The 15,805-nt window shown below is 37.4% G+C and overlaps 1 protein-coding gene across 7 annotated transcripts in view; it reads left to right on the top strand.

Annotated features, from left to right (window-relative positions):
- NAA35 (N(alpha)-acetyltransferase 35, NatC auxiliary subunit) overlaps positions 1-15,805 on the top strand; it is an 89,458-nt gene that overhangs the window by 24,271 nt on the left and 49,382 nt on the right. For all 7 annotated transcript variants that reach the window (XM_021927598.2, XM_021927600.2, XM_021927601.2 and 4 more), the window contains exons 7-11: positions 10,166-10,232; positions 10,313-10,356; positions 11,882-11,932; positions 12,559-12,642; positions 13,447-13,561. In XM_021927598.2, coding sequence (XP_021783290.1) covers positions 10,166-10,232; positions 10,313-10,356; positions 11,882-11,932; positions 12,559-12,642; positions 13,447-13,561 — 361 coding nt within the window. The remainder of the gene's footprint in view (positions 1-10,165; positions 10,233-10,312; positions 10,357-11,881; positions 11,933-12,558; positions 12,643-13,446; positions 13,562-15,805) is intronic.

Here is a 15,805-nt window from a genome sequence, read left to right as displayed (position 1 = left end):
TGAGATCCTCAGCTTTTCTTTATTTCCGGTGACATTGATATTTTTGTGAACACAACCTTGTCCTGCTTTTCATTTCTTAATAGGCTATGCCTCACTTGGGTTTATCTGTTCTTTCCTAATGATTAAATTTAGATTGTGCAGTCTTGGGTGGAATATAACATAAGTGATGTGTGTTTTTCAGGGTGTCACATCTGGAGGTATACAGTCTGTCTGCCCTTCAATGGTGATATTATTTTGGTCAGTTCATAAAGCTTTTGTCTTATTTCCATATGGTTACTGTTTTTTCCCTTTGTATTTAAGCAATCTTGGGATACACTTTAAGACCATAAAAATATCCTGCTGACTGAAATCTCTCCCCTTAGATTGAACATCTATCAACGGTGCTTGCCTGGACTAATGTTTACTGTGATGGTTGCAAAATTTGTATTTTTTGATTCCAGTACATTTTCCACATTGATCAGTTAGTACTTGACATCCTACTCTAAGCAAGACTCATACTTTTTTGGTGGGAGTGTAAACTCTTACAACTTTAAAAAAGAGCAATGTGGTGATATCTATCATAATCTAATATGCATGTCTTGACTCAGCAGTTTCACTTCTAGCACTCCATCCTACAAATATATTTGTGTTTGTACACAAAGACCTGTGTACAAGGATATTACTTACAGAATTGTTTGTAGTAACTAGTTTGGAAACCACCTCAGTATCCATCAGTAGGAGACTAATTAAAAGATGTTACATTCATACAATCAAATGTTTTGCTGCTGGCTGGTGTGGTGGCTCATGCCTATAATTCCAGCACTTTGAAAGGACAAGGTAGACAGATGACTTGAGCCTGGGAGTTCGAGGCCAGCCTAGGCAACATATCGAGACCGTGTCACTACAAAAAATGCAAAAATTAGCTGGGTGTGGTGGTGTGTGCCTGTAGTCTCAGCTACTGGAGAAGCTGAGGTTGGAGGATCGCCTGAGCCTGGGGAGGTCAAGGCTGCAGTGAGCTGTGATTATGCCACTGCACTCCAGTTTGTGTGCAGAGTGAGACCCTGTCTCCAAAAAAAAAAAAAAAAAAAAAAGGGTATTTTACTGATTTTAAAATGGAGGAGGAGATTGATTTCTGTGTAGAGATAAGATTAGATTTCTAAAGTGAGAAAAATCAGGTGTAGTAAAGCATGTGTATAGCTTGCTACCACTTTTTTCTGTTTTAAAAAGGGAGATGAGTAGCTAAATCTTCATACACAAGAAGATAATAGGTCTTGAGGGCTGGGGTATACGCTTGTTTGCACTGTTGGGATTTTTATGGTGGTGTGTCTGCATTATTTTGTTTTTAAAGAAACTAAAGTAAGTTTTTTAGTAACAAGAAATTATACTTGAATTTTATTTCTAGAGGATTCCACTTTGTTACCCAGGCTGGAGTGCAGTGGCATGATCATAGCTCACAGGTAGCCTCATTCCTATGCTCCAGCAATACTTTGCCTCAGCCTCCTGAGTAGCTAAGACTACAGATGTGTTCCACCACACGTGGCTAATTTTTAAATTTTTTGTAAAGACAGGGATTTGCTTTATTGGCCAGGCTGGTCTCAAACCCTGGGGCTCAAGTCATCTTCCCACCCCAGCCTCCCAAAGTGCTGGAATTACAGCCGTGAGCCACCACACCTGGCTGGTAATTGAAGATCCATTTATATTCTGGATGAAGGTCTTACTAGGAAATGGGAGAAATGTTAAAGGAAGAGACTAATAGGACAAGAGCGATAGAAAAACTTTTAGGAAAAATAAAAGGTACAAACAAGATAATTTTTATGAATTATGGTCACATTCAAGTAAAGTATAACACTCAGGCCCAAATGAATAAATGGGCAATAAAATAGGTTGCTTATTTTATGAAGGAAGGTTATCAAATGGCTGTAACACTTTTAAAATTTAGCTTCACTATAATCCAGGAAATACAAATGAAAATGAGTAGTTTGATTTTTTCTTTCTTTCTTTTTTTTTTTAACCTCACCCACCTCTTGATCTCAGATTTCCCGGCTCCTAGAACTGATTGATTTTCATGAATATAATTTTAAAAATGAAAATGTTCAATGTTGGAAGGAATGCAGTAAGTTGACACTTCTGTTTTTACTAGTGTACATTAGCACAGCTGTTTTGGCAAACAGTTTAATAATGTGTATATCAAGAATCTTAAAAATACTGATATTTAAACTAGTTATTTCTTGTAACTCAGCCTTAAAGAAATAATTAGGCTGGGTGCTGTGGCTCACACCTGTAATCCCAGCACTTTGGGAGGCCACGATGGGCGGATCATCTGAGGTCAGGAGTTCGAGACTAGCCTGGCCAACATGGTGAAACCCCGTCTCTACTGAAAATACAAAAATTAGCTAGGCATAGTGGCACGTGCCTGTAGTCATGCCTACTTGGGAGGCTGAGGCAGGAGAATCGCTTGGACCTGGGAGGTGGAGCTTGCAGTGAGCTGAGATTGCACCACTGCACTCCAGCCTGGATGACAGAGTGAGACTCCATCTCAACAACAGTAACAAAAAAGGATGTAATTAGAAATGTGGGCAGTTTATGCCCAAATGCATTAACCAGAGTTTTCATTAGTGAACAATTGACACCCACCAGAATGCCACCATTAGAGTTATGGTTGAAATAAATTATGGATAATTGATTACACATAATTTATTATGTATATTGAGTACGTAGTTATTAACATGATGAAAGAGTGCTTAATAACATGGAGAAATGTATATGTCAAAAGGTTAAAAAAGCAGCATTGTAGCCAACTGTGTAAAAATAAAACTGGAAAAAGAGAAAACCAGAAGTTTGCTCCTGGGCCAAAAGATTGTATTTTCTTCTTTTTGCTAAAATTTTCAGATTTTCCAGATAAGTTTGTCTTAGTCTTATAATTAGAAAAAAATACTGATCTAGTAAAAAGTCTTCAAGAGACCTAGTGATGAATAAGAATGATTTGGCCAGGTGCGGTGGCTCATGCCTGTAATCCCAGCACTTGGGAGGCCTGAGGCAGGCGGATCACGAGGTCAGATCGAGACCATCCTGGCTAACATGGTGAAACCCTGTCTCTACTAAAAATATAAAAAATTAGCCAAGCATGGTGGGGGACGCCTGTAGTCCCAGCTACTTGGGAGGCTGAGGCAGCAGAATGGCATGAACCTGGGAGGCGGAGCTTGCAGTGAGTCAAGATGGCGCCACTGCACTCCAGCCTGGGCGACAGAGAGAGACTCCATCTCAAAACAAAACAGAGAAAGATTTATAATGAGCAAATTATTTATTTAAATTGGGTGTTTCTGGAGTTCCTAACTGCTGGTGTATTTTGTTCTCAGGCGTGTCTCCTGATCTGGAGACATTTTCTGATTTCTTTCTTAACATCTTGCTCACATGCCGAAAATGGGAACCCTATCAAACCACTTTTCCTTTTGCATTCTGTATCTTGCAATATCGTACTGCCAGTGTTATCTTTGATTACCTCTTTCCTCTTACTCCTTACATCCAGATTATTTTGCTTTGGCTTGCAGATGCCTTGAATTGGGGCACTGTTTTTTCTCTCATCATTTCTGCTTTAGTTCTTCAACTTTAGGTTTGGCTTCCTTGGAGTTTCTGAACTCTTCTCTCTGGTCCAGTATTTTCTTTCTAGTTCATTCTCCATATGACCACCAGTTATCTTCCTAAAAATAGGTATCCTCATATTTGGTATGTGAAAATTTAAATGGGGTGTGCGTGTATGTACATCTTAATAAAAGTACTAATACTTGTATGTAATTTAAAAAGTTAAATAGCCCACTTATGAGGAAAAATAGTTCTCTGCCTTTTTTTTTTTTTTTTTTTTTTTACTGTTCCATATTATTTCCATGTATCTAGATAATCTAATCTAACTTCTGGATTTAAGGATTTACTAACTTTAGCTTTGATATGTTAGATTAGATCACAATATATCTCATATTACCCCTGCCCTTGCCCCAAATAGTAATCTAAAAGCTGGTTAAATCATTATGGAGCATTGATGTTATCGTGATTGTATAAATATTAATGAGAGGTGAGCCAAAGTGGTATATGCTTATATTTCCTTTCTCATACAAAATTTTGTTTTTCTTATATGTGATAATTATCTCTCTTTTTGATTTGCTTAGTTTTCTATGTACTTCTCCCCAGTTCTTTCGCTCACTGTTGTGAAACCTATCAGATAATCTGTCAGTTGTGTATTTTCTTTTGAAAATGCTCCTCTTGAAGTCTTCTTGTTCTCCAGCTTCAGGCTGCATCACTTGTGTTCTGTGCCCACTACACAGCTGTGTCATTGTAGTTTTTTGTTCTCTTTTCTCTGGGAATTTCATTTCCTCCTCTGTTTTGTTAGGTCTCTTGTTATCTGGCCTACATGCCTTTATTATTCTTAGTTTATTATTTTGTTTGGTGGAATATTTCCAGTTCTTCAGAGAGACAAGAAGGTAGATTTTGAGACCTGGTATGTCTTTAAAAAAAAAAAAAAAAAAAACTCCCCTACCCTCACACTTATTTGGTAAGTTGCTATTTGCCATATAAATAGAAGTAGTCTTCCTGCCTGCCTACATGTGCCCTATATTCCGATGCTTTCCTGTTATATAGATGGACCTTCTGTATTCCTAAGGATGATAACTCTGCTTGTGCATTGATCCTATATTCTATCTTCAAAGATACTACTCTAGCATTTCTTCCCTGTGTTCTTTGCGTAATGAATTTACCCCTCTGCTAGATAATTTACATCAGCATGCAAACGTGCTTTATATTCCTCTCGTTAGGTCTGTCATTTCTTAGCATAATACTGTCCTTCATCTGCACATACCTTAATTCTTTTCAGCCAGATCCTTTTTAGAAGGGGTGCCTACAGCCTGGACAACATAACAAGACCCCATCTACAAAAAAATAAAAAATTTAGCCAGGCATGGTGATGTGGTACACCTCTGTAGTCCCAGCTACTTGAGGCTGAGGCAGGAAGATCACTTGAGCCCAGGAGTTCGAGGCTATGGTGAGCTACAATTGCACTCCACTCCAGTCTGGGCAGTCAAATGACCCTGACTCTTAAAAAAAAAAAAAAAAAAAAAAAGATGTATTCATAGTCACTGTCTCTGGTTTTCTTCTTTTTCTCTGTGCTCCAGTCAGGCTTTACACCTTTCACTAAAACTACCGTGTTACAGTCATCAAAGACCTCGATGTTAAATTCAGTGGTTAGATTTGGTCTTAAACTTGAATTACCAGCAGATTTTGACGTAGTCATCACTCTGTCCTCAAAATACATTCTTTGCTTGGCTTTTAAGATGCTTTTCTTCCCTGGTTTGCTACCTCACTGGTGGTTCTTGTCTGTCATCTCTTTCTGTAAACCAGAACTATACAATGGAAATGTAAGCCACATGTATAGTTTGATTTAGTGTTCTAGTGGCCATAGGTGAAAATAATTTGAATGCTGTATTTTATTTAACTCAATATATCTAAAATATTAGTGTTTTGGCTGCATAGTATTGTGTGAAGAGTACAGTTTTTGAATACTTATTTCTGACAAAGGATGCTGCAATTACTGGACAAAAGTATAATGAGACACAGGATATGTACTTAGTCTCAAAAAATATCTTTCCACCAGATACTTACTAATTACAAAGGGAAAAATGATAGCTTTGTCATGGAGAAACTTGGCGGATAGCACCTTAGTCAAGTGGCCAGAATTATCAGTAATTAGACAGATTGACATGTGCCTACTTATACAGTGTTCTAGGAAGGACATATCACTTCTGTGGTATTCCTATCAAATATGATATAACTTAAGTGTAATCTTGAAGAAACATCAGGCACACCTGTTACTGAGGGATGTGCTACAAAATGTATATTACAAAGTATTGTTCAAAATACACTATTTAGAAGTACTGTTTGAAAAGATACTTCTAAATGTCAGATACGAAAGTTAAGGACAGAGGAAATGCTCCAGATCAAAGGAGGTTAGAGACATGAATTTCTTTATTTGGTAATTGTACTGTGGTTATGTAAGAGGAAGATTTTGTTTTTAGGAAATCATACTGAAGTATTTAGAAGTAAAGGGGCATCATGGTCTGCAACTTAATCTCAAAGGTTTCATTTTGTCACTATCACAAGTGCTAACCTGTTTGTTAATACTCACAAACTCTGTCTTCTCTCTTGTTAAGGTGAAAGTATTCCTGTTACAGTCTAAGCTCAGCGCCTCCACTTGTGTTGCATTACTAGGCTCTCCTTCACTACTCGCTTACTCTAATCGGCATGTAAACATGCTTTACATTCATTTGAAAGCACCACAGTTTCGTTGATCCCATGGCTCCTTGTACCTACAATCCCATTTCCCAGCTACTCTCCAGGAAAAACTTCTTTAATGATTTGCTTATTCTACTTTTTCTTTCGTTTTCTCTTTATGTACTCCAAATGGTCGTTCTTTACCACCACTATGGAGAACTGGTCTTTACCCATCTTGCTAAATTCAGTGTTTTCACCCCTCCCTCTCCAGCCTGTGAGCATCATTAGACCCAGTTGACACACTGTGAATACTTTTTTCTCTTTGTCTTCTTAATACCAGTCTTTTGGATTTCTTTCTGCCTCACTGGTAAGTCTAGTTCCTGTGCTTGCATCTCTAATTGCTAGGGTACTCGTGGACTGCCTTCCTCCTCCATAACCGCTCCCTAGGTTGATTTCCTCTACTTATGTGGCATTCAGTATCAACTAACTATACACTGATGAAGTCCAAATTTATACCTCTAGCCTTGAGTCCTTCCCTGACTTCTAGTCTCAAGCAAGTGAAATCTGAAATCTCTACTTGGATGACCAAAGAAATTACAAACTTGATATACCCAAAATTGTACTTCATTTCTGCGCTTACTCCTGCTCCTCTCAAATACTGCCTTTTCCCAGGAAATGGTACCATCACCTGCTTAGAACAAAACACTAAAAATGAGGCTTGATTGTACAGTTTACCTCATATCCACATTCAGTTCATCAGCATATCATGTTAGTGCTACCTTTGAAATATATCCTAATTTTTTTTTTTTTTTTTTGGACCAACTTCTTACTCTCCCCACTGTTGCAATCCCAATCCAAGTCGTCATCAGCCCTTGCTTGGACTGTTGGTTAGAGTCCAATGTCTGGTCTCCCTAGTTTCACTCTTACTTCTGTCCTCAAGTACACAAACCTTCAAGAGTGATCTTTAATGGTAGCAGTCTGTTTACATGACTCTCTTGCTCTCACTTACCTAGTAACTTAGATTAAATTCTTATTACTGAGGTTTATATACCCAGGACCTGTGGTGTTCTTCCAGAAAGATAGTTTTCCTAAGACTCTTCTTGGCAAACTTACAGATAAGGTTTATGGATATTTTTGTTTTGTTGTTTTTCCTACACAGTGTTGGTCTGGTTTTTTAAAAATAGGAAGATGAGGCTGGATGTGGTGGCTCATGCCTGTAATCCTAGCACTTTGGGAGGCTGAGATGGGTGGATTTACTTGAACTTAGGAGTTAGAGACCAGCCTGGACAACATGGCAAGACCCCATCTCTACTAAAAAAAAAAAAAAAAATTCAGCCTAGTGTGGTGGTGCGTGCCTGTATTCCCAGCTACCTAGGAGGCTGAGGTGGGAGGATTGCTTGAGCCCAGAGTGGGGTGGAGGTTATAGTGAGCTGAGTTTGCGTCACTGCACTCAAGCCTGGATGACAGTGAGACCCTGTCTCAAAAAAAAAAAAAAAGAGGGTTGGGGGGAGATTTTACATTGAAAAAGAAAAACCTAGATTTTTTTCTAAAACATTAGGAGACCTGACCACACTGGCCCTGTATTCATTCATAGCCACAACAGGATAAGTAGTGGCTGACCCCTTCTAAATGAAGCATATGTTTTCCAATTTGCCGGTCTCCACCATTCCCTAGTGTATGTTGTAGTCAGCCAGATATATTTAGGAAGATAACCTGCCTTTTGAGTTCATGACCCCTGCCCTGGAATAAGTTGTTCGTTGAACACATATTTATTGAATAGAAGTCTATTTAGCACTATTCTAAGTCCTGGAGGTAAAATAGTAAATAAAGCCGTGAACTCATGGATTATACCTGTCTTGGGACAGATAGTCAATGCATATGTAATTAAATACATATATAATGTCACATGGTGATAACTGCCATGAAGAAAAATAAAGCAGGATAAGGGGATATAAAATGGTGGATGGTGCTGTCTTAGAATGCATAGGGAAAACCCCTATTTGAGGATTTGACATTAGAACAGAGGCTGGAATATAGTAAGGGATGAAGCCTTGTAAATATTTTGAAGAAAATCATTTTGGTGTGGGAGCCGTGAGAGGAGAATGTGTTTAGTATGTTTGAATGACAACAAGAAAGACCTGCCAGACTGCAGTGCAGTGAATGTGAAGTGGTAGGAAAGAAGGTTGGCGAGGGAAACTGGCTCATGTGATGCAGGGCCAGAGAGGCCATGGTGGGCTTTGGGATTTTGCTGTGAGGTAGAAAACTCTTGAAAGGTTTTGAATAGGAAGTGACATGATCTTACTTATTTTCAAACAATCCTTCTGCCTTCTGGTGGTGTATAAATTATAGCAGGGACTAGTGTGGTAAGTGGGGGAGTTGTCTGGAGGTAGTTACAAGAGTGAGCAATAGTGGTGACTTAAACTAAAGATAGCTGTGAAAGGGTGAATAGTTGGACTAGAATTTGAAGATAGAGCCTACAGTGTTTTCTGATGGATTTGATACAGGATGCAGAAAAACAAGAGGAGTCGAGGCCAGGTTTTCAGCCTGAGCAACTCTAGGTAGATAGTAGTGCCATTTAGTGGTATGGTAAACGCTAGGAAAGGGGGCATCAAGCTTCTTTTTGGAGATGTAAAATTTGAGAATGCTATTTGATGTCCAAGTAGAGACAGACTATAAACTTCATCTAGAGGATAAGCTTATATAGCTTTGTAATGTAATGAGTCTTTTTTTTTTTTTAAGGACTCGATTAGTAAAATATCCCGGAGGTCTTTGACACCAAGGGCGTAGGGTTTGTTTTCTTACTGTTAGTGGGATATAGTACCTCACTTGAATTTGATGCTCTCCGGTTTTTGTTTTTTTTTTTTTAAAGAATCCAGAAATTGTGCTGTGGCTCCATCCCCTTTTGAACCATTATTCTGTTATTTTAGGATTCTATCTACATTTTTATTTGAGGCAGAGTCTCACTCTGTCGCCCAGGCTGGATTGCAATGGCGTGATCTCTGCTCACTGCAGCCTCCACCTCCCGAGTTCGAGTGATTTTCCTGCCTCAGCCTCCCAAATAACTGGGGTTACAGGCACACGCCACCATGCCCAGCTAATTTTTTTGTATTTTTATTGTAGACGGGGTTTTACTATGTTGGCCAGGCTGGTCTTGAACTCCTGACCTCAGGTAATCTGCCTGCCTCGGCCTCCCAAAGTGCTGGGATTGTAGGCACAAGCCACCGTGCCTAACCCTATCTATGTTTTTATAGGAATTATAGTGGCAGAAACACTGTTTTAATGGGGCTTATGACTTGTTAATCATATCAGCCAGATGACAGTAAATGTATTTTCTTCAAAGGAAGTCCAGCAAATCACTTAATTTGTTAATGACTCAGCAATGAAATCATTTAAAAAATGATTTGGGGGATGGGGGTCGTATGTCTGAATGGCTCAGTCTTTTTCCTTCCAGTGTACTGTAGTGGAACATGGTTTTGCTCTCACTTTGAATAATTTTCTTTGAGAAATCTTAACTGTAAGCAGTCATTTAATAATTTTTTAAGTAGTCTTATCTAAATCTTGCAGCCTGGTCCTTAAACAGTAATTACTGTATATTTACTATTCACCTGTGAATGTGAGAATACTTTGTGAGAATTATTACTTTGTGATATTTTCATAAGCATTACACTTATATGGCAAATGAACGTATTAAATTGCCTAAGGACAAGCAACTGAAAGTAAGGACAGAGACAACATTAGGTGTTTTATGTGTATGCCTTCAAGAAAAGCTTGGGTGTATCCTAGTAATATTTAGACAAGCAGGATGACCTCCCATTTCTGTTTCTTTATTAAATAGTGATTTTGTAGAGAACTATAAAGAAAAGTTTTATATTTTGCCACAATTTAAGGTTTTGTTGCTATTCATGAGCCTGATTATTCCCTTTTTGTATAGGAAGATTTTCAGTCTATGACTTATGGATTTAAAATGGCTAACAGTGTGACAGATCTTCGAGTTACAGGTAAAATTATTTTTAAAGATAATTCACAAGTTTTACATTTTCATATGTTTCCTTTTAAAACTTACTGTTTCTTTTTCTAGGCATGCTAAAAGATGTGGAGGATGACATGCAAAGAAGAGTAAAGGTATATATGTTTTCTCTTTGATGTAGGGTTTTGGTACACCTCTAAATGTCAGGTTAACTTAACCTAATTACAAATGTGTAGAACCACCTTTCTCCTGTATGTGCTTTGTATTTTTTTTTTTTTTTGGTAATGAATTTGAACACTGCTAGAGGAGTTTCTGATAAATGAATGTCATTTTCAAGTATAGCCATCCCTCAGTATTCTCAGGGCATTGGTTCCAGGACCCCTGTGGATGCCAAAACTCAAGGATGCTCAAGTCTCTTATGTAAAATGGTGTGATATTTGCATATAACCTGTTTATGTCCTTCTGTATACTTTAAATCATCACTAGATTACTTATAATATTTAATATGATGTAAATGCTATGTAAATAGTTGTACTTTTAAAATCTATATTTTTAAATGCTATTTTAAAATTTTTTTCTGGATACTTTCAATCAGTGGTTGATTGAATCCAACCCATGGGTAAAGAGAGATGAGTATGTTAAAATTTAACCCACTTGATTCTTTCAACTTTTTGCCGGTGTTTTAGAGTTTTTTACTATGCTATTTTAAGAATAGTATTTTTCAAAAAAAAAAAAAAACAAAAAGAATAGTATTTTTCTCCCACTACTGTTTTGAGTTCCTCAAAGGTAAGGACTGTCTTATTCACCTTTGTATCTTTAATAGCTGGTACAGTGTCTGGAACACAGTAGGTGAGCTCAGTAAATGGTAATATGCCAAATCTGGTGAAAACCTTCTAGATGACCTTGATGATTTGCTGCTTTTCATAGAGATTAAAAAGGGGGAAAAGTTGTATTTCTACTTTTCTTTTTAATGCTAGTATAATAATATGGTTGTCAAACTTCATATTCTCTTTTTTTGATTTTTGCAATTCAGTGAATTGGGCAATTTGACACACATAGTGCTCCACTTTTAGATGAGGAAAATACAGATCAAAGGAGTTAAGTAACCTGTGTCTTAGCTTTACTAAAGGGCATGTAAATGGCAGCTTTAGGGCTAGAACCCACAACTTCTAGTAGCTCTTCCTGTAGTACCGCCCTGGTATTTGGTCAAATAAAATTGTCCACTATAACATTTGTATTGAGATATTTTGTATTTTAGTGTAAAACAAATCAGTATTGACTACTGAACTTTATTTTTTCATGATGTGATTTTTGTAAAGGTTACAGTTTTTTTTCTAACAGGGTTAGTTTTGAGAGCATCAGGAATTTCAATTAATAGCTCCTTTTAAAGGAAAATGTACTGTATGTCATATACTTCTGCTTATGTTATTTCATTGTTTTGCTTTTGCTGTTTCAATACTTAATTCTTTTGCATGATCTTTATAATTTATGTCAAAATGACCTTTCTGTATATAGAATTAATAGGAGGAACGTAAATACTAGATACAGCTTTTTTTCTCCAACAATTTTTCCCAAAAACAGATTGTTGTGTATACTCAAAAAATTAGTGTTTTACCTTATATATTTGTAATGTAATATTTTTTCAGGTTTGTGTTTAATTCACCTTTTTTAAAATTTTAGAGTACTCGAAGTCGACAAGGAGAAGAAAGAGATCCAGAAGTTGAACTAGAAGTAATTGAACTTATTTTCTGGTAGATAATATCAGAGAAGTCTACCTGTTAATGTTGTAGTTTTATGAACTGCGTTATAATTTATGGAAGCCCTTTTTAAGGTATTTCTTTAAAAATTGGACATTGCAAGGGATTTTATTTCCCTTGTATTTATTTTGATAGAATGATAATACAGCTCTTTCAAATAGATGATTTCAAAACTCTTCAGTATTCCTGTGAGGTAGGAAGAAAAATATGATCTTTCACAGATGATGCGTCAGAGCTCCACAGTGTCAAAAGTTGCTGAACCTTTGTCGAGATTCTAAATTTTCTGACTCTGCTTAAAGCACATTTTAATCAGTCTTTTTAAAATGCAGATAAAATCAGCATTTTGAGGTAATAGTGTAACTTTTGACTTAGGACAAGATCAGTCCTGTTGATATAGAAGCTTCACATTCCTATTTCAAAAGAATAGGCTTTGTTTTGTTTTCTGCAGCTCATTTTTCAGGCTTTTAAAAGCCTATAAGCGAAGGTGTCTGTAATGTAGTACGTTACTAACATTGAGACTTAGGAGTTAATATATTTTAAATGAAATTCCTTTCATGGACTTTGCATCTTTTAACTTCTAGTCCTTTCTTGTTTTTTTAGCACCAACAATGTTTAGCAGTATTCAGCAGAGTGAAATTTACTCGTGTGTTACTGACAGTGCTTATAGCCTTTACTAAGAAAGAGGTAAGGGCATTCGATATCATATGTCTGTTTGTTTTAGTGATTTTGGATGGAATGCCTGAGTGATGCAGTTCTGAAACTTTTCCCTTGAAGTGCTCCTGATCTCAGATATAGAGAACTCAGCATTTGGTGTATTTATACCAGAGTAACCCTGAAGACCTTCTCAAGAAGTATATTTTTTTACTTATTTGTAAATAATACATTAGAAGCTGAAATTGCTTGTAGGTTGTCATATTTTGTGAATTGAAAAGGAGAAAGTAAAAATTTTAGGACTATTCTTACCTTCAGTTACATAATTAATTGTTAGATTTGTATAGAACCAAAAGCAAGCCTTAGATGGTGAATATTTTTTCTTTTTTGTATTTTTGCACTAATTCAAGCCAATTACAGATTAATTAGTGAATAGTTTATAAGTGGTGAGTAGGGATCCAATTTTTACCATTAATTTAACTTCTGTAATTCTATTTCTTCCCGGTTTTTTTTCCCCCCCACCTTGATGAATGACATAGAATTGTTGAAAATTTTCTCATTTTCTAGTTGATTGCATCTTTGGTTTTTATTATTTAAAAAAAAAAAAGGTAAACCAAAAATATTTTCTATTGTTATAATTGATCCTACAAGTTTTATAGATGTGACATTTTCTATCCTAACAGGATCTGGACATCCTGTATTAAGTACATAGTTTATGAAAACCAATGTCATTACAGCAAGCATTTAATTTCATTATTGTTTATAGGATTTTCCTATTTAATGTATATCTTTCAGTGAAAGAATATGTAAGAATGTTTTTGGTGATTTATTTGCTAGACCAGTGCTGTTGCAGAAGCTCAAAAATTGATGGTTCAAGCAGCAGATCTTCTTTCTGCCATTCATAATTCATTGCATCATGGCATCCAGGCCCAGAATGATACTACAAAAGGAGGTAATTGTTCAGTTTGCTTCTACTCTTTCTTTTCTTCGTTTCCATCAAAGTATTTAGTGTTTAGCTTGTACTAAAGTTTTTTTCAAGTCAGTCTTGTACCTTGGAATGTTTTACTCCAGAGACTTACAGTGTTTAGGTTCTCCTCTATAAATATATACTACACTAAAAAACAATACTGTACAACTTGGCCATTTCCTGTATATTACTATTTAGACTCAGAATATGTATCCTGTCTTACAGTCGAGCTGTGATGTTACAGCCTGACGGGTTCTTCTTGCTGCCCAGAAAAGCCAACGCAGTGAGAACAGCAGAGAAGGAGTTTAATTATCATGAGGTCAGCCGAGTGGAAGGATGAGAGCTGTTTCTCAAATCTTCCTCCCTGAGACTTCAGGGACTAGAGTTTTTGAAGAATAGTTTGGCGGGCAGTGGGTGAGCAAGGAGAGGTTTGTTTCAGGAAGGGACAGTTACCATCTTTATTTTAAACTGTAAACTAGATTTGTCCCATAGTTGCTTGGCCTACACCAGGAATGAGCAAAGACAGCTTGTGAGGTTAGAAGCAAGACGGAGTCAGCTATGTCAGGTTTCTCTCATAATTTTTACAAAGGCTCTTTCAGTGTTAACAGTGAATCACCTTTTTCATCACCTCTCCTCTTTACTCTTTTGTCTGAGAGATCATCACTTCCATTACACATGTTAGAAATGCTTGTTCCCCGGTGCTGTAAAGAAATAGCACTTGAACATAAATTTTATTTCCTCAGCAAGGCCATTTTTACTTTCTGCAGAAAGGGTACACTCGCCAGCAGTTCTGCCGTGAGAGTACACCCAACAAAGGAGACAGGGTCATTTATAACCTGACGCGTCCACCCTACTGCCGTGTCCGGTTTCTGTTGACTGGAACGGGACCTCACATTCTGTGTTTGTCCCAATTGCCTAGCAACTTAGAACTTTTTAAAAGAGGCAAAGGCAGAGGAGAACAAAGAAAGGAGGAAGTAACTTGTGGAATGCTGAGAAAGGTAAAAACACCTTCAAATAAGGAAGAAGAACAGTCTATGACCTATTGCTTCCTTGGACCAGTATAAGCATGCCAGGGCAAATATCTAGGCTAAATTATGGGAGCTAAGAACATAAAGTACATTTGTTTCTTTGTTACGGCTAGCAGATATTTAAGAATGTTAGCACAGGTCTTTGAATAAATTTTGCTTCTAAAAGAAGTTACTATTTATTCCTAATTAGATGGAGAGGAAAGTCTTTGAAGAGGAACCTCTACTTTACTTTTTACCCACAGTCTACTCTGAACACCAGGCAGGCCTTAGATATTCTCCCTGTTTTGGAAAAACTTTCAGTCTGTATTTTTCCCGTGTTCTCACACCACCACAACAGTCATCAGCACAGAAGACTTGAGTGATCAACTTCTCTTTTTCCACACACACCAGCTGGGTGCCCTCTAATTAAACTGCCATTGAAGGAGTGTTTGTGGTAGTGTGTATGGAAAACAAACTCCAGCCTCTACTATCTACCTGGAGGTAATGCCAGATCCCACAGGTTGAGGGCTCAGTCCCCAAGACTGCTCTTGCTCCCAAGACACCAGTTCCAAGTCTGGGTTTCCAGAACTTCTGATCCACTGGCTTTAAGTTGGGATTCCCACGACTCTCTTTTTGGTTTCAGCTGATTTGCTGGAGTGACTTACAGAACTCTGGGAAACACTGTGTTTACTGGTTTATTGTGGAGGGCTATAGGATACGAAGGATACAGATGAAGAGATGCATAGGGTGAGGTATGGGTAAGGGTCTTGGAGCTTCCATGCCTTCCCTGGGTGTACTATCTCCTAGGAACCTCGACGTGTTCAGGTATCTGGAAGCTCTCTGAACTGTGTCCTCTTGAGTTTTTACAGAAGCTTCCTTACATAGGCATGATTGATTAAACCTTTGGCAGTTGGTGATCAACTTGACCTTCAGCCTCTCCCATCCCTAGAAGTTGTGGGGTGGGGCTGAAAGTCCCAACCCTGTAATCCTGCCTCTGTCTTTTTGGTTATCTGCCCTACCCTGAAGCTGTCATTCGCATACCAAAAGACAGCACTTGGAGAGTCTAAGGATTTTAGGAGTTACCTTAGGAAGCAAGAAGAAAGACCAAATATATATTTCATAATGTCACACCCTCTGTGTTCTCACTGCATTCATACAGGCCTCTGTTATATTTTTTTTAGTACATTGTATTTTAGTTTTTTACCCATTTGTCTTTCCATGA

The sequence above is a fragment of the Papio anubis genome, chromosome 13 (genome assembly GCF_008728515.1).
Source record: "Papio anubis isolate 15944 chromosome 13, Panubis1.0, whole genome shotgun sequence".
NCBI classification, from domain to species: domain Eukaryota; kingdom Metazoa; phylum Chordata; class Mammalia; order Primates; family Cercopithecidae; genus Papio; species Papio anubis.
Note: the sequence above shows the minus strand (reverse complement) of the source record. Positions and strands in the feature narration are given on the sequence as shown.